A 26,626-nucleotide genomic window follows, 5' to 3' on the forward strand; every position below is an offset into this window, starting at 1 on the left:
GACCAACGTACACCGTTAAACAATTTTTATACTTTTTGATCGCCTGATCATGACAATGCTTATTCCACTGATTTTAGTTTTGAATTTTAAATTACAGATATTGTTGCACATCGGACTTTATATATTATATTTTTTTAAATATACCAACAAAAATACCAGTACTAAGAACCCCGCGGTATAAGAAATATATTTTATTAGGTTGAAAAGTTTTTTTTTATTTTCTTTTCGAACTAGTGGGGTCTTTTATCACCAGAATAAAAAGGTGAGAAAAGTTTAAATGGGTTAACATCTCCCGAAATATAATTTTAATTTGCAATTGTACATAAAAAGAGGTCGAATACGCAGAAATATGCGGCGCTTAAAATAATCTACTTTATAGAAATACAATTATGTACACAATCAACTATTGCTTTGCTTGGCTCAATTTAAAACAGCTTTTACCTTAAATTCATGTTCTGACTTTTAAGTTGCTAAACGAAAAAAACAATTTTTTCAAAACACGTGAACATTTTTAAACTCCAAACTCCACAAATAATTCAAAAGTAAGGAATCGATGTCCCGCCGCACGACAAGCGTGGATTCCGCCAAGAGCAGTGCGGACAAGGACGAAAAGAATCGACTGGCCCACCTGGACGCGATCATCAATCAGCTCAAGAACCAGACCCTTGGGAATCGCAGGGCCGGAAATTTATCGGAGTCCACCTTGGTGTACATATGCAGTACGTGTCGGGAGTTGTTCCTGGCCCAGCCCATGCTACTGGAACTGAGTGCTCCGGTGAAGATCTGCGGCGACCTGCACGGGCAGTTTAAGGACCTACTCAGGATTTTTCAGCAGTGCGGTGTTCCTCCGGTCTCCAACTACCTCTTCCTCGGGGACTACGTGGATCGGGGTCAATATTCCCTGGAAACATTGACGCTGCTGCTGACCTATAAGCTGCGCTATCCGGAGACTTTCTTCCTGCTGCGCGGAAATCACGAGTCGTCGGATGTGAACCGGGTGTACGGATTCTTCGACGAGTGTAAACGGCGGTACAGTGTGAAATTGTGGCGCTCCTTTGTGGACTGCTATGACTGCATGCCAGTGGCTGCCATCGTGGCGGACCGCATTTTCTGCGTTCACGGCGGACTGAGTCCGGACCTGAAGCACCTGGACGACATTCGGCGGCTGCATCGGCCCACCGAGGTGCCCGCCGATGGGCTGCTCTGCGACCTGCTCTGGTCGGATCCGGACGAGACGACCGGAACGTGGGCGGCCAACGATCGCGGTGTCAGCTTCACCTTCGGCACCGGCGTGGTGGAGGGCTTCCTGCTCCAGTACAAGTTCAACCTGATTGTGCGCGCCCATCAGGTGGTCGAGGATGGCTACGAGTTCTTCGCCGATCGCCAGTTGGTCACCATCTTCTCGGCTCCGAACTACTGCAATATCTTCGACAATAGCGGAGCGGTTCTGGTGGTCGACCCCAATCTCGTCTGCCACTTCATCATCATCCGTCCCAAGCCTTCAAACCGGACGTTGCCCTTTGAGTCGGACAGTGGATCGCCAACTCCGCCTGCTGCAGCAGGACCACCGCCTTCGGCCAAGGAGAAGAAAGTGTTTTAAGACGTATTTGCCCAATATAGTTTTAATTACACCGTGACATTACTTTAAAGCTTATTTACTTGGGGGGAGTATAAGAAATTTCAACTAAATTTGGATCTGTTTAAAATGTTACTGCACCAAAAAAATAACTGAATGTTTTGTTCTATAAATACACTATAGACAGTATTAAAGTATAAGTATTAATTCAATACTTTTAAGTTTCATTTCTAAGCCACATAAGTTTTATTTTGACAGTTTTATTAGAAATCTAAATATTTTTAAAAATGAAATTTTTTTTGTTTGATTAAAAACTTAAAAATGATTTCTTAATTATTTTTTTTTATGACTTTTGGTTTTCCAAGTTATATTAAGAAAAATGAAGTCAACCAAATATCCTTTAATAAATATCATATCACAAACTATACTTATTTCCCCCTAGCTATTTAGGTTAAAGTTTTAGTCTTAAGACATACTGCAACCCAAAATGAAAAACCAAGACTGTCACCAATTAGATTAGGCTGCCTCTTAGATAGCACTGCGCTAATCGCAAATAAACATTTACATTTACAATAAAATATTTTATTTAATTTAACATAATGAGAAACAGGGTAATAGAGTTCAAAAAGATTTAACATAATTAGAAACAGTGTAATAGAGTTCAAAAAGAGTGGCAAAACAAATTACAGAATTTAAATTTCTTTTTATATGCTTACAAAATTATGCATTTCAAACGGTAATTGTAGATACATAGAGCGACCTGTTAAACCATAAACAATTTTAAATTAATGACAAAAAGTTATTGTCTATACATAATTATAAAAACCTTTTTCCCTCTGTATCCCTTGAAATCGATATAATTGCTTTCAATTGTGGCTTAATCGGAGGACAATTGAAGGTCACCCGAACCGGGCAGCCAGTAATGAAATATGTAATAAATCTTCATTTAAATTTAATTAAAATTCCCAATGCCCGAGTGGGAGGGGAAACGAAAGCCAACCGTAGGAAGGTGAAAGGCGGGGTGCTAGAAATGGGGACAGAAAACAAGCGCCCATCCACAAGGCCTGGTATAAGAAGAGGGGGTCAGAGGTTAACGGCTTGGCAGGTGACTGAGGTGGCGGTGGCAGCTTTTGTTTGACTTTGTAAAATGTCTACCTGGCCACACTTTATGCCAGGGAAAATAATTCCATGCGCAAATATTTAAATGTGGCCGAGGAGAAGGAGCTTGCCCAAAGGCGGAGGTTTCGGGGGCTGTTTGGGCAGAATCGGGATGCCGGCCCGCAGGTAAACTCATTTTGTTTACAAAAACCAAGCATCGTAATTTATACATTCATGTGTGTAAACAAAAACAAAAGGTTCCAAGGCAAGGCAAAGCGCCACCAGGTGAGGGGGTGTGGGAAAGCCAAAGAAAATAACTTTAATAATCTGGGCAAACACAAATGCAGCCCAAGAGTGGCTGCGTTCGTGTAATTACATTGTGTGTGTAGAAAAACAAGCAACTGTCTGCGTAAATATTTATTATGTGTTCAATTGCAGTGGGCAAAGGCATTGGCAAAGGGGTGGCGTATACGTGATTTCTGATGCACAGCGGGCACATAAATCACACATTTGCGGCTGCCTGCGGCCATTTTGAATTGTAATTAATTTGTTATTTTTTGTACATACTTATCAAACAATTTTATCCCATTTAAATCAATTGTGTAACGATTTTGTTTAACATTTTAGGGCAGGGGTAAATTATGAATTACATATGCAACCCGAAGGTATGCTACACAGTCGACGGAATTCTTTTGATATTGATTCCTTTGATGTTGATTAAATATTGATCAAAGTGTGGACCATCTCTTCACACTTTCCAGATTTGTCTTCAGCACTACCCGCGCTTATATGATACCAATAAAAATAAAACCGAAAGCCGAACGAATCCAAGACACTTGCCTTAATGGGCAACAAAAACTTTATGGCGGCATTCAGCACAACAAAAAAAGTCTGAAATTAAATATAAATGTAAGAAGCCCCGAAATGATATGGGGGCACTTAAAGGTGCCACACGTCGCAGGGCAGGAGGGCGAAATAGCTTGCAACAGGACAGATGATGTATAAAAATGTCAACGGCAACAAGAGGCAAACTTGTAAGTGTCAGGACGAGATGTTGAAAACTTTACCAAACGGTGTCAAAACATAAAACGAAAATTAAGCAAAAGAAAAAAGGCACACTCGGGTTTTTTAGTGGCCTTACCTCCTGGTCCTGACACCTGCGCACATCCTTGAGGATGGCCAGGAAATGAGAAAATAAAGAGAGTAGCGGCATGAGAAGGCAGGACTACCTGCAGCTGAATCTGATGGTTGATAGCTATAAAAAATACCTCCACTTTCCTTCGCGCCATCTTAAAACTCGGCCGTTACCGTAATACTTAAAGGTTATAGTGGCGTGGCAGCGGGGTGGCAGTGGGGTGGCAGTGGGGTGGCAGTGGGGTGGCATTGGGGTTCAAATCCGCAGTGGAGCGCAGCGCTCCGTGTCCCAGTTGCTCATTTTTCGTCGATCCCCAACCTAATTGGCATGCAGAGGTCGTCGCCAGCTGTCCACGCAAAGAGTCGCCCTTGATGATGACCACTTCTGGCTAGAGTGGGCGGTAGTCAGTGGGGAGGTTAGTGGTTGTGAGGCGCATATTACAATACTTATTTTTTTTAGGCAATTTTAAGTATTTAAATTAAAATTAAAAGGAGGATTATTTGATTAAAACTACAACGACATTGAACAGTCACCAAAATTAACTCAACTGGTTAAGAGATGTTTGAGAGATATATTAATTTAACAACAATACTTGAAATATTTTCTTCAGTCTGATATTTAAAACAATAAAAATTTATTTACATAAATACTCGTTGGTGTCACACAAATCTCAAAACCAACTTAAAAATCGATTGATGTGTAATGAGTAAGTTTGTCAAGATTTTACCAACAAATTTATTAAAAACGCTTACTCCACATGTTTCAAGGTACATGAATTCCGATGCAACACATTATTAAATGGAGTTCTTAAAATGTAAACTTATGTTTAAAGTTAATGCTTTTGTTTTGTTTATTGTTTTCCAATGTATTCAAATTTCAGTGTTTTATAAAGATACACGATATTTCAATTTAATTAATAGCTCTAAGCTTGTCTCGATAGATATAAATGTTTGCTCTCAAAATACATTTAAGAAATTGCGTTTAGAAAATATTTCAAAAATTGGGTCTAAATTGATTTAGGTCTCGTAATTTTTGGCACTTAATATGTAGCAATTCCAAGTTTTGAATGTCAATTAATTAGGTTTGAAATCATAATATGGCTTTATGCAACTTATTGTTTGTTTTAATTTACTCTGCACCTGAAATATCCTTAACGCCATTTTTCCGCTAACCGATTCAATGGCTTACGTAATGCAGTATCAAAATACGGCCTTTGTTTTTGTTGTTATCTCGGCCACGTGCGAGCCAAAGTGCAAACAGCTGTTTAGGCGTAAACAAAAGTCAGATGATTGGGGAGAGCCGGAAAATACAGGGGAGCATAACGCACAAATCAGAGCTTTCACGCTCACCCGAAAAGGGGCTTAACCGATTCGCTCACTTGGTGTCGGAAAATCAGCTTCACTTTCATTCGGAGCTTCGTTTGGCTCGCCTCGGTTCTCTTTTTGCCAGAAATCTGTGAAAAATCGCCAGTTTGCCGTGGCAATCCGAAGCCTGAGGTTGTGTCGTCGTGGTGGCTTTAGCTTGGATTTATCTTCACATTTATTCATCGGGTTTCGCTACAGCAGCTCCGTATTTTCGCGCTCAGTTCGTCTGCAGAAGTCGGCAGAAGCGGTTCAGAATCCTCCGCAGTTTCTGTTTCGGTCTGAAAAGTGCTGTGCCTGTGGTGCGTGATGTTCAATTGTGTAGTTGTAATGGATGTCCTTCGTTAAGATAAAATATTAAATTTTCAATGCTCGGTGGGTGGTGGCAGCTCACCGGCTTATCCGTCCCTGACTCCATGGCGGCTACGTGATTTTTTATAAATTGCCTCCGCAAATACAAAATAAGAATAAAACAAATATAAAAGGAGGAACGCGTGCCACATCCGTCAATGGCCATCAGGATGCTTCCCCTTCCATTTATTTTTGTGTTCGTTTCTTTTGGTTGCCTTTTGTTTTTGTCCTTGTGTTGTTTTCTTTCCAGTTTCTGTTCCTTTTTCGCCATATGCCACAACTGAGTTTGCCCCGATTTTGATTTTTATTGCCACCGCCTTTCGCCTTTTTGTTGCTCCCTTTTGAAGCGTTTGCATAAATAATTGAATGCGCCTAGAGGTGCAATAAAAACCCGTGCGACCCATTGAAATATTGAACCAGCTGAACCCACAAAAAGGACCCGCCAGGAATGCTTGGGATGTGCGCCCGAATTGGCCAAGCAAGCATTCATCATTGAAATAACAGCGGAAAGGATTTATATATGTATTTTCAATGAAATATAAAACTCCATTGCCCGCGACACAGAGAAATCTATCAAGCAATTAAAAAAGGACACATAAAAGTTAAATTGTCATTGTTTTGCTGTAGATAAATTGCATCGTAAATCATTTCATTTGATGGGAAAAAATAACATTATAAATATTAATGACCGACGACGACAGTCATTGACATAAATGCAATAAATATACAATGCTTGAAAAACGATAGTACTGAAAACAAAGACTAAACAATAAAATCTTCCACTGCCATTTTGTGCTTAATCCCAAATCTTTGCCACCTATTCGCCACAAGTTTTATTTCAATCTCTCGAAAAGGTCCCACTTTAAAGGTCCTGTTTCAAGGCAAAACGAAACACAAAACGCAACCAAAATATTTCAGCCACATATTTCTTGGCTGGCTCCCGTCGCCAGGTTGCATGACCAGATCCTGGCCGTGTGCTGGTGTGGGTCCGTGTCCTTTTTGGCTCGTTGGTTGGTTGACCTCCAGGCACCACTAATTGCTGCAATTTTTCAAGCTCCACAGAGCGTCGCCGGCCCCTTAGTTGGCTGTTGGAAAAAAATATTTTTGCTTTGCATTCTTTTTTGCCTCTGCCAATTTCCATGGAAATGCAACTGTGAATTTTTGATATTTATCAACCAAAAAATGTAAAAAAAACATAGGGTCGGGGAGACGGTGGAGAAAACTGCGATTTCTGCGGTCGTCCTCGAAAAGTCCTTGACATGTTGGCCCCATCTAATGAAGAATGATTGCCAGAAACTCGCCCCCTGGGATTTCCCTCACTGTTCAGGTCCCCTCTGGATATCCACGTGACTAATGATGACCAAACAATGGGCCATTAAATATTGGCAAAACTATATTGTACCAAAAAAAATCAATTATTGAGTAAATAGGTTTTTAATTAATAGCAAATGCGAAAAATTTAAAGCGATATTAAAATGCAAATATTTTCAGACATTAAACTCAGAAGAGCTTAACGATAATTTGCTTAACATTTTCTTATACAAATATTTTTTTAACAGGAGCATATGAAATGAACGATTCAAATAAATAAGTGCAAAAAGAGATATAAACGGGAATTGTGAAAGTGAAGTGCGAAAATCGAAATGCGCCAAAGCAAACGCTCCAACGAATTGTGGAATCAATACCAGTACCAGTACCAGAACCGAAACCGAAACCAAAACCGAGACCAAAGTCAAGGATCCAGCGAAGCAGTCCGTCGTGCGACGATGGGGCGGAACAAAGGAGTCGCCGCCGGATCAGGAGCAGTCAACTGTGGCCTGTTGATGCTCCTACTCCTCCTCCAGCTGGTGGGTGAGCGCCTGGCGACGCCATCGCCGTCCTCCATGCAGGCGCCACAGAAACGAGGTAAGTGCTGCTGCAGCTCTCTATTTACACGGAGAACAAAACCAAGAGTTCAAAATCCTTAACATTCAATAGATCATTTTAACTTATTTACAATTTTAACTTATTAGACGATTTAACTTAAATCAAATTAAAGTGTTTTTTATAGCCCTTTACGAACACAAAATATTTTTCAAGTGAGCCAAATTAAAAGTTTTTTCAACAAAAAGCAACTTGTTTTCTCAATAAATACCCCTGTGCATAAAATTCAAAAAACCTTAGTTATGGCAATATCATAAACATTGAATTCAAATAAAAGGCATTGAATTTTAAGTATTAATCATTAGGTGGATGTATGTTTAGAGCTGATCAATTTTTTCGGTGCAACCGCCGTGATTCATGGAAGGGCAGAGCGGCTAGTGCAGGGAAATGGCAAATAAATGTCAAATAACCTAGCTCTAACCGCTTGAGTTGCCCCTCTCATATGGCTTGTGTGTTTGCTGTGTTGCGGGTAAATACTCGTAGGCAGGACAAAAGGCGCACCACGTTGCGTATACGCTACGTTGCCATGGCAGCCAAGCCGCGTCTATGGCTGCCATTGTTGCTCTAGTCCTGATGCTGAGACCGAGGCCGAGGCTGGGGCTGGTGGAAGTATTTTATTAACATTACATTGCTTTCAACTCGGCCTGACATAATAGAAAATTGAATTGCCACGCTGGCAGTGGGAGAACGAAGTTGGTGAAATGAAAGGGGGAGGACATTTGAACCCAGAGCCGTCACAACTCAAAGGAACACAAGGCTAACCACTGCCTTCAACCCCTGGCAGCTCTGCAAGTGATGCAATTAAGTGAACAGCTCTGAAGGATGCAAAACATAATTGAAGCCAGAGTGCCATGAGGTTCTGGCATGCGATAATGATGAGAGATGATGGGTCATCGGAATGTTGAGTGGATATTGGTGTAGAAATCGAAATGGGAAATAGGGAAGAGGACCTTCTGCAGATAGTTTAGTGTTTATGCAATGTTGCTTAGGATAAAATTGTAGACTAACAAACACTTAAAGCTTTAATATATGAACTGTATTTCTTCATTTACTTAAAGACAATATTTCAAGTTGAATAATGATAAAACTTTTAACGTACTTTCCATCAAAATAGAATCCACGAGCAAAGAAACCGTAGAATGTAAATTCGAAATAAAATTCTTGGAAAATATCCATCAGGGAGCTGGATTTTCCCCCCGGCCGAGCCAGCTTTTTGCTAGCCTTCACTGCCTTTCCTGTTTTGTCTTGTGAACTTTATTTGTGCGCTGCTCCATTGGCTGCTGGGATACTTGGACCACATTGCCCCGTCTCATTTCATTCTCTGAACTTTTGCTTTCATTTGACGCTGGGGAACAATATTGTACCAAGTCGGGTGTCCTTTATTCATTCTCCTTGCGCTGCCAGATGCCGCAACTCGAGAGCTCCTACAACATGCTTCATTTTATTATGCAACAACCAACGCAAAAAATAGGGAAAACTTGCTACTTTATAGGGCAATACATATACCCATGGCACGAGCATAGAAAAATATAAACAGGAGCGGGAAAAAAACTTGACGCGACATTGTCGTAAATAAGAGGCAAAAACTTTGGCATTGTTTCGCCAAGGAGCGGAGAAAGCAGTGGGAGAAAGTTGTGAATGAATATGATAAGTTTCCGCCACGACTGGTGTATTGGCCATGTGTGGACAGACGTCATAAATTTCCAGTGCTAATCCAATGTGGGGCCACACTCTATATAGGTGAAGTGAACTTTATGGATACTTGAACCAGCCCCCCGAACGTGGAAAAGTTTTATGGTTTGTGACGCGTGAAATATGAAGCAAATTGAGGGGAAAGAAATGCCACAAGGATGGGCCAACCAGGAAAAGATCATTCTTTTCAAGCAACATAATAAAACACAAGCCAATCTAAGCAGTAAAGATACATTCGTGTGACACCTTATTGGCCACATGTATTCAGTTAACTTAGGCATTTTAAAATAATAATTTACTTTATTATTTTGGCAATAAATACATTACACCACTTTTAATAATTATTGCTTATTATACTCAGAAAAAAAATAAACTGAAATAAATATCTAACCTAACCATATCCATGATATCTTTAATATTTCAGATAAGGAAAGGTGAAGGTTAACTTAAATATTTCATTTCAGGAAATGTAGTCTATGGTTCCTTATGTACTCATTTCCATGAGTTGGAAGCTTAGTCCATATTTTTTTGAATTATGTATCTATTTTTTAAATGTACAATACGTGATGAAAAGTAAAGCGTTAAGTTCCAAAAGTTATACCTTTTAAAATGCAGTAAGTCCCATATAAGGTTCTGATCAGTCTTAGAAATAGTATTCCGAGGAGAGAGCGGCTAAACAACTTGTTTGACCTCGAAGAAATGCTTCAGGTAGTACACCTCCAGGATGGCCATAATGAGCAGCATCATGGGTCCAAATACAGACCATGCCGTGACCCGAAAGTGCACCATATCACTGACATCCAAGTGCCCGCGATAGCGGAAGTGCATGTATTCCTGTTCCATCTTCACGGCTCCCAGTTTGGCGGACAGTGCGTTGATCATGGACTGAACTCTGGCCTGCTCGACGACATCGTCCCTTCTCTTCGAGGGATCCGAGTAGTATCCGAGGGCCCTAGCCACATGGAACTGGAACATTAGGACCTTGGGAGTCAGCGTGGAGATTTTGTTGTCGAAGCACAGCATGTACTGGCCATCTTTCATGGCCGTGAAGGTGAAACTGCCCGTGGTGTCCTGCTCCGAATGGTGCAGAGGGTCGTCTCCGGGGCCCCAGATCTCCACGCCCACGTCCTTGAAGCCACCATCCATGACCTCAAAGGACAGGGTGACCTTATCGCTGACATGGGCGTGATCGTAGAAGCACATCGTCTCGTGGGCATCCACTGTGATGATAAAGCCCCAAGTCGACTCCAAAAGCAGCAGGATTATCACAATCACAGACAGCATTTTCGAAAGGTTTCGTTTTTGATCGGGCTGCGTTATAAGCTAATGTGTGTTTGTTTTGCGATGGGAAAAGTGAGGAGCGGACGTTATTCCCCCGGCCACTCCCATCGGAGATGAATAATTGAATGCCGTGCTTATTTAACCAGCTTCGCTTCATTATCGAACTGCCTTTTCACCTCCGCTCCGCCCCATTTGACTGCCTCTGCAAACACCCTTCAAATCAAATTAAGATGATAAAAGCAAATTGCAAATTGTCAGACGCCGGCCCCAAAGTCGCCCCCTTGGCAATGCATATTTGATGTTATCGATTCCTTGGCCCATCAATTGTCAAAATGTCATGCATTTTTAATACCATCTGGGCGGGCGGACACACATTTGGATTTTCCGCAAATCATTCTTCTTGCTCTGCCTTTCTGCCATTCTGCCAATCTCCCATCGAATTGCAATTTATAACTTTTTGTGCAATAAATTTTACTGCAAAATGCTACAAATATTTCAATTGTTCTTTTCGCTTTAAAAACAGATAAATTTATATAGTTATAATTATTTTCGTTTGTAATTCGAGGACTTTGTCTGTGTGCATAATGCTGAAGTGAACAAATTCGTGTAATAATTTCCGAAAATTGTTTGCAACAGTAAAATCAATACTTTTGTTAATATAATTCCGCTAATTGCTGCGTAATTTTCCCGCAAATATTTTGCCCTAGTCGCTGTAATAACTGTTATTAAAAGTTATTTGTGAAGCTTTTGGTAATGTTTTTTGCAGTTTTATGATGCGGAATTAAATTGCCTGCAAATTCATTCTATTTTCAGCTGTGTTCGGTCATGTGAAGCCACAAAAATTATCGCCGCTTCAGGAAGAAGCCAGCAAACTGAATCAATCGTACATACGATAAAAATGTACTCCCTTTAACAATTTGTTTGTCGCTTGAAAACGCCATCCCTTCGCCCATCTCCCACAGTTTATGTCGCACCTTAAAACAATTTAACGAGTCGTCAATTCAACAGCAACGGAGCTCCTTCAACTCCAAACGGGCCCTAAACTATTTGCAAAATGTTCGCACACCCTCCAACAATCTTGCCCTCTCTTTCTCGCTCCGCATTCCTATCTCGCTCTATAGAAACATTTTACAACTATTTGCTGTTTGCTCTACTTAAACAATTTTTTTCGCTCTGCTTCGCTTGTTCTTCAGTTGGTTGTTTTTTTTTCTCTTTTTTTCACTTTTGCATATCCTTTATGATATTCAATTTCAAATTCTAATGCTTTAAGCGATTAAGTACACGCTTTACGCCACTTAACTCCATGTCGCCCGCTCTAGACGGTGTCAGCTGCCCTGCTGTCCTTCGCTCCTCCCATCCTCCCATCCATGTCCTATCCAGTTTCGTCCCTTGCCACCCGTTTCGCGGTATTTGCCGACTTCAGTTACTTTAGGCGCCTTGAACACTTGATGCCTGCCTATCCTCCACTGAAAAAAAAAACTGTTTTTACAGCCACTTGTACCAGCTCCAATTCATTTCATATATTTGAGTCTAGCTTATGGTTTCTACCTACCTACGGCAAATAAAAAGCGGTCAATCTGTTGCCCCTTGACTTGCCTTTTGAAAGTAATTTATACGTTGAAAATACAATCACTTTTGTTTGCCCAAAAGCCACCAACTAATTTCTTAAAAGGGCAAGCAGATCGTAAACTAAAGAAGCAAGCCCAATAAAGCATTTGTCCTCTGCTTTTAGTTATTAAAGTGTTTGTCTTGGAGCTGACGCTGTACAAATAGTAGTAGTAAAAACCAAATTCTAAGCCTCAACAAAGTTTGCTTTACTTCCTTATTTAAATAAATCAGTTGTTATATAATAACATTTATTATCATTTTATATATTTACTTTCTATTGTAAATTATAGAACAATTTCTTGATTTAATAAGCCATTTTTGTTGCCAGTGTGTATCTGCTCCTCTCACAGTTTTTTTTTCTATCCCACCCGCCGTGTCGACATGACATCGGCGCTCTTAAGTGCCAGTTCGAGTTGGCTCCGCCACTGAATTTCCCTTTCTCTTATTTTTTGTGTATCGTGCTCAAGGACTTTTTGCTGGATGTTTCATGTGCGTGCAGCAGCTTAGGAGCAGATGTGCGTGTAGGTGTGGCTCTGGGTGGAGTTTGTCCCGATCTCCGCTAGGAATGGATGAGGGGACAGATTTTGCTATGAGTTTCCGTTGCCAACGATTGGGCCTGACTTAAAGCGGCTTAAATTACGTATACGCCCAGTCGGTCAGTCAGCCGACAGCCTGTGGATAATAGCCAGGCGGTTCTCCCCGCCATTCCTCTCCGATTCTCAGTGATGCTCCCTTTGTCACGCTCTGTCCCCTTACTTTGCATTTTCTGCAACTATTTTTTGTATACCTTTCCGGAGTAGTTTCGGCATCTACTCAATTATTATGCCGCTTGGGGGAAATGTTTCCATAGACCCACGTGCCTCTGGCTTTGATCTCCCTGTCCATTTTTTTTCTTTTCTTACCACCCCCTCTATCCCTATTTTCCTTCATCAAATCACTTTTGTGGCCAGACCATTCGTGCGTGCTCTAATTTGTTTGCAACTCTACGTGTGTGTCTCTTGTTGATTGCCACTCATGACCGCTCCATTCCAGCCCCCAAAGTCACATATTCGCCTTCCGCCTCTAGTCCACTTTTAATGCCCTTTTAAAGGTGCAAATGATTTCATTTCAGTGCTTTACTTTTTTATATCTCTGCCACATTAGCCTAATTTTTTACATCGTTAAACGTGACGAAATTGACTTATTTTGGGGCATGCCATACGGTTAACGTATGCTGGGTATACATTAAGCTCTAATAAAATGATAAATTCGAAAGATGTATTTGTTCAATAGAACGTATTCACGCATTGTTAGTTTTATAAAATTCTATAAGAAAAACAAAATATGATCCTAAGCATCCCAAAAAGCGCACTGGCAACTAGCTTTTCTAGATGAGTTCATGGCTCATAGTCAAAAAAAAAAATTAAAATGTTAAAATAGTTTGTACCCTTTGACCAAAGATAAAAGCAAACATTCTAGTTTGATGTTAAGTTATAAAAAGCTCTAGCAACTTTTATTTATATTGTGCTTATATGATACATTTCTTTGGCACCAAATCTTTAATTAAGCTTTGTGCATTTTATTTAGTTTATTTTTGTGACCCACTTCCTTTTGAATATTATGTACGAAACACCATTTCCTGCCTTATTGTGAACGGATCAAATCTTTATTTGGCAAACAACTCAAAGAAATCGGGGCAAAAGAAAACAGTTGAACAAGCAAATCAATCGAACTGATAAAAGGGGGCCGCATCCTTGCCATAAGCTGCACAGGAATCGTGCTAATCTCCACTTGAAAAACACTTGACAAGGGGGAGGGTGGAAGGCAGGAGGGGTAGGGAAAATCCAAGGGAAATGGAAAAGCCATGAGAAATGAGCCGAAGGCAGCCTGTGAATGAGCTGTAAAAAGGCTCAAGTATTGACAATGCCTTGGTCTTCCATAAGATATCTCATCCCGCCCACTTGCTGGTTCTTTTTACCCCGTATGTGGGTGTAATGGGCTAATGGGCGTGGCAAAAGTGGGACATGACAACAAATTGGCAAATTTCGTATTTTTTCAGCTCCTTTTCTGAATGTGTGTGCGTGAACCAGTGAGGATTTATTTCAATTGAAAGTGCCGCCATGAGCTGTCAACATGAATCCCTTAGCCAGACTCTGGCAATAAGTCAGCTAACGAGCTTCAATGAGGCATGCCAAGTATTTCCGGTAGACACACACACACACACAAACACACAGACAGAGAGAGGGGTGGAGAGATCAAATATCTTGACTGCTGCATTTTCTTGTCTCCAAATTTTTGCTATGTGTTGGCATGAAATTTACATTAGAATTTCCTCTGCTTTCTGGCTACAATTTTCATGCACAAACAAGAAAGTTAGAAAGAGATGCCTGGTCTAAGGACATTTTGCATAATTTTGTACAATTTTCTGAGCCGTAATTTCAACAACGTTTCGCATCCAAATTAAATTGCCTGCCAAACGTTTCTGTTAATGTCTGCATTGCTATTTGCATTTGACATTTGTTAGTTAATTTAATGTTTGTTTTTACTGCGAGAAAATGTATGTATTCCAGTTTATCCCCTCTTCAAATCAACTCCCTTTGCTAATTGGCATTGGTTTTCTCCGGTTAAGCCCACTCAATTAGTCCAAGTTTTTGGAGCAAAGAAGTTTCTGACGCTTGTGGCTTTTCCTGGGAATCCAAAACGCTTTTTCCCCCGCTCCAATCAAGCGAACGCGGTATAACACTTAAAGATATTGCAAGACATAAGGTCAATCTGAAAATGTATCTTACTAATTTTATAGATCACTAAAAAAATATGAAAGTTTTTATTATTTTGATTAACGACGTTCTATAGATAAAATATCCATCCGAGAAAGTATTATATTTTAAAGTTGTTAAACGTTTTGAGCGCTAAAAGGAAAGACATGCATTCAAAATCGACCAATATAATAATTTAACTATTAAAGATAGATCGATAATATGTCAAGACAAATGAACCAAACATTGTTTCCGGTGCACCCACATTCTGGCGACTAACCATATCCTTGCGAAGCATTTGACATTTGCAATTTTGCGTCACGCTTGGCGGACAGGCAAAAAGGTTTCTGCGGCTTTTGTGGCTGTCACTTGGCGACCGATTCGATGGCATTTGGACACTGGACATTGGCGTCCATATTGAACGGCTTTTGGCTTTGATTGAACTTAAATGAAGCTTGATGCGGTTAATGGGGAAGAAATGCCATAGGGAGTGTGCGTGAATCAATTATGTAAAGTGCGGTGCCAACGAATTAATGGAATCAAAAGGAGATTGGTTCCACCCCAGCATAGCCCCCCATAAATCTTAAATTTCTTAGCATTATACTTGATTTGAATTGCTTCACACACACCACACTTAACTTAAAGCATCTCGTCGTTTGGTGTAGCAATTTTATGCCCTACAGTCATCACATAAATCAAATGACAAACTCAATGATAATCACTTTTGCAACGGCGCATTCAATTAACAAATGTCGCCTGGCAACAATAACAACAGCCGGGCGAAATTTAATTAAATATTCCTTAAACAGCAAACAGCAGCAGCTTGACGAGGAGTAAAGGGAGGATATGCAGATTGAATTAAGTTTTATTCTTCACGCCCCTTTCGGGGTGTCGAAAGGGAGATCGGGTGCTGGAAATGTTTAGCACAAAATCGCATACGTGTGTGTGATTCATACAGACACACACACAGACGGGGAACGCATACATACGCAGACAGACCGACACTTTTGTGGGAGCCACGAAAAATTTAATTTTCTCACATTACTTGTGCATACTTGGAAAAGCCGGAGGCGAAAAACCGAAACCAAAAACCGAACAGAGAGCACCGACAAACCAAAACGAGCACCTACCCCATAAGCCCCCGCACCCACACTTCAACGTATGCGTGATATTGAAACAATGTGAAAATTGCGCATACGCACAGTTGCGCCACTTCGCACGCAATGTTCTCTGGCTGGGCAAGGAGGGCCCTTAACCCCTGAAAGCAGCAGGACAGGTGGCGGACCCCAAAAAATACTTTATTTGATAAGCAAGTCATTTGCATATGGCAAGTTGACAACCTCACTGCGGGGAGATCCGGGCGAAAGGATGCCAAGCTGTCAGGAGGGCGTGAAATTAGAAACTTTCGCTGAAATCAGCGTCGTGTCAAATATGTTACCCGTGCAGAGCCAACAATAAGGTGAATTGACTGCTCCCAGCATGTACAGTTGCGCACCTCAATGTGCTTTGCTTAAAAGTTTTCGAAGCCAAGAATCATTTTGACAGGACTAGTTCTGAAAGCAATTAAATTAAATTTGTACATGACAGAAACACACCTTTTGGTGGGTGCCACAAAAATGACTCTGGTGATGTAAAATCTAAACGAAATAGACTCAAATGACTCAAAATAAGTCAGTACTACTTATTTTTAATAGACTTTAATATATAGGTTATGAATGCAATCTTTTTTAAAATATTTTAAATTTGAATCATCCAATTTAAGAATATTTAATAGTTTGATTAAATTATTAAATTAAATATTAAATATAAAATTGTATTTTCGATTGTCATTTGTTCAGTGTAGTGGTAGTGGTACACAGCAAGAAACAAAATCATTCAGACACTTCTTGTTAACGTTTCCCCAAAAAGTTATCATACAGAAAATTTAGTATCTAAAAAACTTTTAATTGGTGGGTCGATTCGAATTTAAATAGATAAAAGGAGTTCTAATTTATTGCTTAGTCTTTGACTACAACCGTATATTCCGAACTGTATCATTTATTGGGAATTTAGCCCTGAACCAGAAATTATTTATTGCGGATATGCTATAAAGTGTTTTCGCATTTATCAATAACTTATCGATTACGGAAGCTTAGACGTACATACATACATCCAAAATGCCATTTATCTACTACTTCCAATCCAAGGACCCATTGTTGCAGCAAACGCATTTTTTACGAGCATTGTTCGATAAAACAAAGCATCAATAAACTGATTTCCATCATCAAACAACCATGCTGCTATTTCCTCTACCAAAAAAACACATTCATATTTTTCCAAACAATTTCTCGAAAGATTCACTGTCAACACAGGGTCTAAAACCAACAAGGACGTACATCATCGGCCATTATATAGTTCCCAGTTAGCCAGGCCAAGCAGGCAGCTTAACCAGATATTCCCCGAACTCCACCTCCCCTCCCACACCACCTGAACGCTCCACTTTCAGTCCAGAATTTTTGGTAGAGGCGACAATATTTTTGCACAATTTCCATTTTATTATTGCACATAACCCAAAATGCCATTTATTTTTACAAGTGCTTGTTGAAGTTTTCTCCATTTCTCTACACTTGCTGGCAGTAACAGCAAGTGGGAAAGAGAAGCAAAACGAGGGAGCGAGCGAGATGGGGGAAGGGAAAAAGGGTAACAACAACAATTGCGATGCCAAACACAGAAATTTATGGTCATTTGGGGAATTTTACGCTTTTTCAGCTTTGGAGCGCCGCATTAAATGCTTACATGTTGATTTAACATCCTGAAGCATGAACAGTTCCCTGGCCCAGCCCATGGATTTCTTGGAAAAGCGCTCCCCTTTCCCTCTTTTCCGCCTTTTCCGCCTTTTTCGCTTTTCCGGGCAACTTAAAATGCTACTTTGCATGCACTCGTACTGGCCTCGTTCCTGCTTCCACATCCTTTATCCTCCCAATGCCTTCTGTTTTGTTTTAGCGCGCTCAGACTTCGTTTTCGGCGCTGCAAATCTTTGTTTATTTGCAGCTAAAATGCAAGGATTTATTGTAATTTTATACACAAGCCAGGCCATGGCAAGCCCTCGGGCCGAGCTCAACAAATTGTTGGAAATTATGGCTCAAAAGCCAAGCGCTTTCATAAACATATGGTGGCAACGACCAGATTTGTTTAAAGTTTGCCCGTAAAGTATAGTAGCTTATTCAAAACGAAGAATGCTGAGACTGTTTTAAGTTACCACGGTTCACTTCATTTATAAATGCTTAAAATGGAGTGCTGGCGCTGATTGCAGGGTTTTTAATTAAAAACAGAATTTTGGATACATTTTCAAAGTTCTTCGTATTGGGCTTGCAAGAAATAGTTATAATTTTAAGAAATATTATGTTTTATATATATTTTGAACTTTGATTATCTTTTTAATGCATGAAATGTTTATTTAAAAACTCAACTACCATACACATTTAAGCAAACCATTCCTATAAGTCTTTACTTAATTGAGCATAGTCAGAACATTGAACCATTTTCGATATGGTTTCCAGTAAACATTCTCCACAAAAACACTCTCTGCCGAAGGCTTCACTAAGTCCTTTGTTCTGCCTTCCATTCCTGGCAATTCATCTTCATTGGAGGGCCACAAATCAAAGTTCTCACAGAAATGGTTTACACTGTATGGCTAGCACAGTGTTAGGGAAACCGAGAGGTATTGAATGGGAAGAGGGGACAAAGAGGCAGCGGAGATTTCAAGAGGAAATTGCGCTTTTACCACTCGCACTTTTACTTGGCTGCGTATTTGAATGTTGATTTTTTGAAAGGAATATCTGCTCTCAAAAGAAATGCCAATGCAGCTAGGAAGTGTGAGAGTGAGTGCATGCACTAAAAAAAATATGGGGGAAACAAAAAATAAAAAGTATGATTTTATAATTTTATAAAGGAAAAGTTCATAAATATTACTCATATTTATTTGTTTTATTTGCTGCAAAGAATTTTATTGTTTAATTAAATCGGACACTTCAATGACACTTTAATAAAATATATTAAATTATTAATAAATATTGAGCCGACCCAAACCTTAAGTTTGCAATTAAACTTAACGCTCGAACCACTGCAAAAGCGTACTATATATATAACTTTATATTGTTAGATCAATCTGTAAATGGGCTAAGTTCGTTTAGTTTTGCAAAATACTTAAGTATATTATTTTACATTTACTAACATTTTGTCAACAAAAAAAAAGGTATGGAATATATACAATAGTAACGCGTGTTTCCAGTGCATGCGCTGCAAAAGCCAAAGTGAGCGTGCAATAAGAACCGCGATTCTCCTATGTGTGTGAGCAAAAGTTTGTTGTGTGTTTAGTTGCGCGTACTGCAGCCATTTTTTGTGGTTAAAAAGCGAACACACACCGGAGAGACACAAATAAAAATGGAAAACTGTATTGGGGGGAAAATGGAAAAATGGGGCTATACAAAAGAAGGCGGGCCCATATGCATTTCGAGTGCCCGACGGCGGTCAAAGTAAAAGGCATCAGGCTTTCGCTTTGCTTTTGTGTTTCGGTTTGAATATTCACATGGGTGTGTGCGAGTTTGTGATATGTCAAAGAAAAAGTTTGCCCCGATCCTTCGGGCGCTAGACTGTAATCTCTGTTCGCTGCTTGCCGTTTTCCATTTTCACGGCGCTCGCGTCCGTTTTGGGGCTCCCAGCCATATTGTTGCCCAGCCCAGAAGTCACCGCTCCCGCCCACACCCACACCCACATGAATATATAAATATTTGCATACATTACTCGTATATTTGTCCCAAAAGTGCGCTGTTTTTTGGCTAACAAAAAATTAAAAGCGGGCTGGCGGGGCAATCTCGTATATTTTTGATGAGTCTCGTGGGACGAGTAAGTCCATGCGATATGCAATATGCTTTGTGTTTTTTTAACCTTACTATTTAGTTTTGTTTTTTCGTAGTTGTTTGTGGCTTTTAAACTGGTAAAGAATATATGGTAAAGCACATTTAAGTTCTCTTTGTATTTAAATGTATCAAAAAGCAAACTCAAACTTATTAAAATTACACATTTACACTACTTTAAACTGAGAAATTTGAAAGACGTCATTAATGTAAATAAATAAAATAAACTTATATTTTGCTTAAAAGTGTTTTTTTGAAATAAACTAATTTGAGAAGAACATAAACGTCGCTTAATCCCTTTAATTCCGAAAGATAAGCTGCAAGCTTATTTTAAGTGTTTATCAGCCCGATTAAAGCTGGACTTATCTTCACACAAGATCTGCATTAATAATCACCAAAATTTCCACCTGCTAAAATGATGCTAAAAACTATCAAGATAATTTGCTAAATTTTGCGGCTGCCACAGGCACCTGAAAAACCCAAAAACTCATGCACGAGCAAAACGAACGTCCAGCATTTTGGCAGCAGCACCTGGTTATGGGAAAACTTTAAGCAAATTATGACGTTTATTAAAAAGCTTTAAAGCGGCTGCCAAGCTGGAAGCTGGTGATGGCTGACACACGTTTCAGCTAGAATTTTTGGCCAGTGAAATGCGAAACTTTAATGGCACACGCATGCAGACAGACAAAAGTTTGCTCGGGCAAGAAGAACTTGAAGTAATTTTCACTGTAATTGGGTATTAACCTAGCCCAGGACGGCGAATAAATGGACGTAGTTTAAGGCACGTTCTCCAGCTCGGTTCGTTTAAGTGCCAACCACTCACATTGCTCATACGCCATGTGAGACGGGCTGCGGTCAGTTTGATGGATTTCCTCGCCCTCAGGGTCTTTTTGCGATCCGTAGTCAGTCTTTTATTCAAAACTTGGTTATCCATTTTCAGTTCAGTTTCAATTCCATCGCTGGCGGCAGTTTTGCACCATTCTGGGGCCTTTATTTGATATTAAATATTAACAAAATGGCCTCAATGTACAGCACAATGTTCAGCAGGGGCGCGCCAAAGGGGAAATCGGACCATGGATGGGGGGGGTCCCTTTACCGCGATCCTTTTAATTTTCGCTACCTACGCCCCTGTTTGCATTCTGTGTGTCGGTAAACTTTGCGCTTTATCCTTAAACACATACCCACGTTGCTGCATGTGTTTCGTTTATAAATTTATATAGATGTTGGCTGCTGTTTGCTCGGCAAATTTTGCTATCCATTTTTCCCCTCGCCTCTGCCCCCTTCCAGCTCAGTTGGTGTTGTTTATTTGCCCAACTGACGCATTGCTGTTGTTGGCCGAGTTGGTGGTGCAATTGCAGCACGCGAGGTTGGCAATCTTCTGGCGGCTACTTTGCATGTGTGCAGGCAATTTCCAGGCACCTGTAAAAGGCTTTTCACGTATATTCTGCCGCGAGTTGTTTAACTTGATTTCGCCTGTGAGCGTAGTGATAAAAGCAGCGGAAAATTCATGCATGGGTGTAGCTTCATACGCGCCAATTGGATAGTCATCAACTTTGAAAGCAATGAGCAGTTTTTGTATGTTAGAAAATTTTATTCAAGCTGAATAAAGGCCTATTAGAGATTACATTATATAGGAACAAGTAATTTAAGTTTATAAAATGCCAGATCGATAGTATTACTCCGATGTTAGACAAATTGTTTTTTACATAAATATTTACAATTTGTATACAATATTTGTAAAAAGAAAACAATTCTTAAAGCATAACTGATTAAAACAAGGTTGATAAATTTATTTTATTTTACTGGTTACTATTTTCCTCATTTACACTCACTTTTTAAGTGACCGCATAGTTTGGAGGTTCTCGAATTAATTTTGGCTTACTCGCGTATCAAAATCGCCACCACTCTGATGCGTCTGCCCAAGTTAGAGAAGCTCCGTCTGCATCAGTTGAGGCATTTGGAGGATCTGCTGATAGAAATTGGGCAAATCAAATATTCCAACGAGGACTGCATTCTCACAAGTGCCCATAAATGCTATAGAGCTGATATTGTTACTCAACTAGTGGTAACTGCCACATTATTGATTTTAAATTGTACGCTCCTCTTAAAGGTGTCACTTTTAAAGCTCGTATTTCCATAATAAAACACCCAACGGTATTATATAATTTTTATGAACTCGTTGGCTGTTATTGCATTGCTTTTGCTTTTTTTTTTATGTACATTTTGAGTACACACATGGCAAGCCATTGTCCTGTGGAAACGTTGGTATTTTGAAACTCCCCCAAATTTCCACCCACGCTGTGTACAGTCGGCTGTATTAAGCAGCTGTTGGCAGCTGTTGGCCCAGCACTGATAATCACATTTCGCGAAAGCTTTTTGTTTCGGCTCCAACTCTACTCTCTGGCCTCGTACACATGGAAATTAAGTTAATGTTTGCTTATGAATAAGCAAATAAGCGTCTGCAGTTGACTGGCTTTGGGGACGGGGGGGAAATGGGGGAGCAGCCTGTCCGTGATGGACTCGCTGACGTTTACATTTTTGAAATGGCCAACACGTGTTCCTCCCTCCAGCCATTTTGCACAGCCCACCCACTTCCCCCCTTTCGAGTCCTTGAGGGCCACGCTCATTTCAATTTGCTTGCATTTCAATGCAAAACTTTTTCCATTTCGGCCTCGGCTTTCACTCCTCCGAGTTCTCGCTCACGTTTCATACGATTGTGTGCAAAATACTTTGTGTTTTGCTTTCTCCTTTCTCCTTTTCCCGGCGAGAGTGTGAGTGCGTGTGTATCTGTGTGCCGGCATAATTAGCATTCTCCATGCATTAATATTAATTAGTTAGTTATGCTGCGGCGCCTGGATCCGGATCAGTACCGGTTCCGTGGATGGTCAAACAATGTTGGATACACATATATATGTGCATGCTAATAAGGTTGGAGCATTTTCTGAGGCAGGTCCGTGAACTATTCTCATTGTTATGGGGTGGTATATTCCTCTTGATTTTTTACAAATATTATCTTTGAAAAATAATTAAAAAGAGCTAAACTGAAAGCCAACAAATATTCAATATGTCGGATTAATGCAAAGGCTTTTAATATTAATCTGCTTATGAAAAGCAGGAGAGAGTTATTTTAAAACAAAAACCATTCAATAGTTCAACGAGTCTAAAAACAGAAAATATAAAGTGCTTAACATTTATCCTTTTTTTTCGTTTCTCTTTTTTAATAAGGCAGTCCTATTTTAATCCATTTAACAAGATTTTAAACTCTTCTCTATTCGTAGCTTAATATAACTTATCGAGCCTATTGACCAGTGAGTATAAATAAGGTTTTGCTGTATAAGCTTGCAGCAAGCAAAAGTTTCATTTTAAAGACAGCCCTCCACACACCTTCCAGCCAGTGCATCTGCCTCAGTCTCTCACAAAAACCAAGCTAATTTAGTGCCCATGTGCAAATCCTGTAGTCTAAAGATACCGAACTGCAGTCGGTAAAGTGCAGCAGGTCATTAGGCTCCGGCTCCGGCTCCAGCTCCTGATCCCCTTTTGGCCCGTAAAGTCTGGGCAGGCGAAACTTGGACCGGCCAGAAGACAAAACTTAAAGCAACCAAAGCCGCTTTGGCATGTACACAGCTTCCGGTGCCTGGAAAAGTTCGGAGCTCGTTCCTTTTGCTCGAAAATCCCGTTGATGCCCTAGGATACTATGGCAAACAAATAGAAATGTGAATGTAAATTTTATGGCTTCGCAAATAAAATCATTTGCTGCGACAATTTTCACAAATGAGAGAGGAAGGGAAAGCATTTAAATAAATAACAAGAAAAAGTATAAATAATAATGACAAAGTGGAAAGCAAACCGAGTGGACCGGCGGACGGAAGGGACAGTCGGGCAAACAGGATACACAAATAAGTGGACAAACAAACCAAACCAACAAGGTGCCATGCCAAATGGTCTCCGGCTTACGCTGCGTATGAGTGATATGCCTTGGGGGCGTTAAGCTTTGGGCCGGGGCCTGGGCCTGGTTTTTGGGATCGGAATCGGTACGCTTTTAATTTATGCCATTGTTGGCTGAATTGAATACAGGCCAATCAAGTGCAATTTATATAGACATTTGCCAATGAAACGGCTTCACAGTTACAGTTTGCAGATGTCAATTTATTATTTACGCACATGGAGATGGAGTGGGGAAATTGATGATGCTGGTAATCCGAGGTTCGTTTATGAACCGACCGATAATCATCTTGCTCATAACAATTAACTTACCTAGTAAAAAAGCAAGAAATCTTTGTACATTTTTCATGTTTAGTTTTCTTTAATTCTGGTAAATTTGACCAGCTATCCCTTTGATAAAACTTTAAACTATAAATAGAAAAATTTTTCAACTAATTCTATTATAAGAATGTTGCTTATTTGCTTTCTGTTCACATGCCAATTTTCCATGTTATTAGGTGGAATCCGAAACATTCCTTATCAAGGGAGTTTTTCCATCTTCTTTCGCTCAGACTCATCTCAGCTCCGAATGTCCTTCTATCTGTCTGCTTTTAATGCATTCCGACATGAAGCTGCCAAACAAATATGCAAATTCTGGCAAACATCTGCAGTGCCTTTGAATGTATTTGAAGCTGCTGCTGTCGATGAACGTTCAATGGCATATTGTACCGACAGGCAGGCTAATGGCAACTTTGTCCGTTTTTGGCTTTAGGATCTCCTATAAGGAATTGATGCACTGTGAAAAAATTTGAAAAAACTTAATAATAAATAAATTTGAATACATCTTAATATTTCTAACATAAGGTGTCTTAGTTCTTTATGTTATTATTATATTATTTTAGCAAGCAGATAAACTTATTTATAACTTACTTACAAAATTTAATTTATTAAAAATGTTTTTTATTCTAAATTGTTAGTAAAATAAAAATATTAATTTACCCTAATATTGAAAGAAAATTCATTTTGTTTTTTTCCAGTATTTCAAGATGAATTGATGTCTTTTTATGATAGTCAAAAACATTAAAATTATTTGTCTGAAATTTCTTACTATATCGTTAGTGGCTTACTCTTTAAACAAATACAATTTACATTTTCAATTTTGATTTTATAAATAAATTGGTATTTTAATGGCTAACAGAAGAGTACATTCAATTTTGGCAAGACGACTTTGGCCTAAAATAGACAACTTTTTTTTTGATTTTTTGTCTTGTGTACCAATCACATTTGAGAAGCCAACAATCCGAGTACCGGACAGCAGCTAGAGCAACAATATCTAATCAAGTTGCCAAGTTTGAATGGGCAGCGTGGCAGATACGCTCCTCCCCAGTTTTTCGAGGGAAACTAGTGTGTTTGCAGTGACATTTGGTTGTCGGAGGCCATTGGCACGTTGCCTTTGCATTCAAATTAACAGGTATTTTTGGCACCCTGGTCGATGCTCTGTTTCTCCCCACCTACCTGGCTTTATCCAACTCTCCTGAGTGACGGTGATTTCTACTCTGCTGCTTTTGGCTCCAGCTAATCGCAGCACAATGCAATTTGGCCAGGAATGCTCAATGCTGATTGCAATTGCCCACGATTTGAGAGAAAAGTAAAACATAAAAGATATGGCCTCAAGCTATCATTCAGTGAACATCTTTGGGCAAACATTGATTTCCGTAGCCACAAAAACAATATCCACAAACTCTTGCCTTAAAAAAAATTTCATGTTTGTAGACAAACTACACAGAAAACATGGATCGATTTTATTATTCTGGGTAATATTTGTTGACTTTGTAGTATTATAGAAGAAGAACAAATAAAAAGTCCTAAAATGTTCTAGACAAATTTATTACTATTATTGTACTAGTAATATATTTTCGGTGTATGAGCAAAAATCTATTTCACAAACACAAGTAAAAAATACTCTATGAGATCAGAGATGAGCTCAGGGATAACAAACATATCGAGTACTAAAATCAAATTCAGACAACCAGGGTATAGAATGGAAAAACGATTTCAACAAAATTTTAATTAACAAACCAATTAGTTTTGTGTTATTTCGAATAAAAAATTGGGATAGGAGAAAGGCAAACTCAACTCGTTGCCAAAGTTATAAAAACAAGACAGCAAAGGAAAACAATGGCAAACAAACAGCATTGACCCAAATCAACTTGAAAAGGAAGCATGTAAAAAGCAAATACGTAACGAAGGCGTAGATACTGATTCAGATACGGATACGTATACGTATGTATATAGATGGAAGATGAGGAGCTCGGGAGAAGTTCAAGCTTAACCGCAGGCCACAAGCTTTGGATCCGTTTTCCACATTGCAGCAGTCTATACGGCAATTTAGATAAACTTGTTCTTGCCGTATTTGCTGTTGCTGTTGCTGTTGCTGTCGTTGTTTTTGTTGCTGTTGTTATCCAGGCATTGACCAGGCCAAGAGCAGCAGCAGATGCTCACCGCAAAAAGGCAAAAGTCAAGCCCCGAATGCAGGTCCTTGCGAGTTCATAAAACGACAATCTACTCGTATGGCAAAATAAAAGAAAAACTCGGCAAATTTGAGCAGTAATCGACAGAGGTTGAGAAAGAGGAGGGGTTAGCCAAAGGGATCGGGATTGCAGGTTAGACCACAGGACTTTGATTAGACCTTTGACCTGTGCTCGGGTTTTGCTTGCTTCTGGCAAAAATTGAAAGTGTGTTTTCATTGAGTTTTCTCAACTATATGTTATTGGGTAGGTTGTTGAATCAAATTCAAATTGGAACAAGCTAAGCAAGAACTAAAAAATTTAAAAACCTTATTATTTGTAACATTTAACATTACAGTATTACCTAAAGAAATCATTTAACTAAATGTAGAAACGTATTCATTATCTTTTGCAGGTAAATTTCTTTCTGGAAAATTAATCAATCCTGATAAAATTATGAAAAGCTGACGAAACTGCCTCATCACGGGCTAATGAGACTGCCAGCCCAGCTCCTCGCCCCACCGTTCACATCGTCAACGGCCT

At 39.7% G+C, this 26,626-nt stretch overlaps 3 protein-coding genes across 3 annotated transcripts in view; 2 read left to right on the plus strand and 1 right to left on the minus strand.

The window, feature by feature from the left end:
• The first annotated feature begins 420 nt into the window (after positions 1-420).
• Positions 421-1,637, plus strand: LOC128256622 (serine/threonine-protein phosphatase alpha-2 isoform). Its single transcript, XM_052987110.1, has one exon. The coding sequence runs from the start codon at positions 554-556 to the stop codon at positions 1,598-1,600; it is 1,047 nt and encodes a 348-aa protein (XP_052843070.1). The 5' UTR covers positions 421-553; the 3' UTR covers positions 1,601-1,637.
• Positions 1,638-5,293: 3,656 nt separating this feature from the next.
• LOC128256640 (uncharacterized) overlaps positions 5,294-26,626 on the plus strand; it is a 61,717-nt gene continuing 40,384 nt past the window's right edge. Inside the window, 2 exon segments of the mRNA XM_052987132.1 lie at positions 5,294-5,305; positions 7,081-7,426. Coding sequence (XP_052843092.1) covers positions 7,165-7,426 — 262 coding nt within the window. The 5' untranslated portion in view covers positions 5,294-5,305; positions 7,081-7,164.
• Positions 9,560-10,531, minus strand: LOC128256642 (transmembrane emp24 domain-containing protein 2). The gene is made up of 2 exons (XM_052987134.1): positions 9,738-10,531; positions 9,560-9,677 (listed from the first exon to the last, which is right to left on the minus strand). The coding sequence occupies exon 1, from the start codon at positions 10,418-10,420 to the stop codon at positions 9,809-9,811; it is 612 nt and encodes a 203-aa protein (XP_052843094.1). The 5' UTR covers positions 10,421-10,531; the 3' UTR covers positions 9,560-9,677; positions 9,738-9,808.

This window comes from Drosophila gunungcola (assembly GCF_025200985.1).
Source record: "Drosophila gunungcola strain Sukarami chromosome 2R unlocalized genomic scaffold, Dgunungcola_SK_2 000027F, whole genome shotgun sequence".
NCBI lineage: Eukaryota > Metazoa > Arthropoda > Insecta > Diptera > Drosophilidae > Drosophila > Drosophila gunungcola.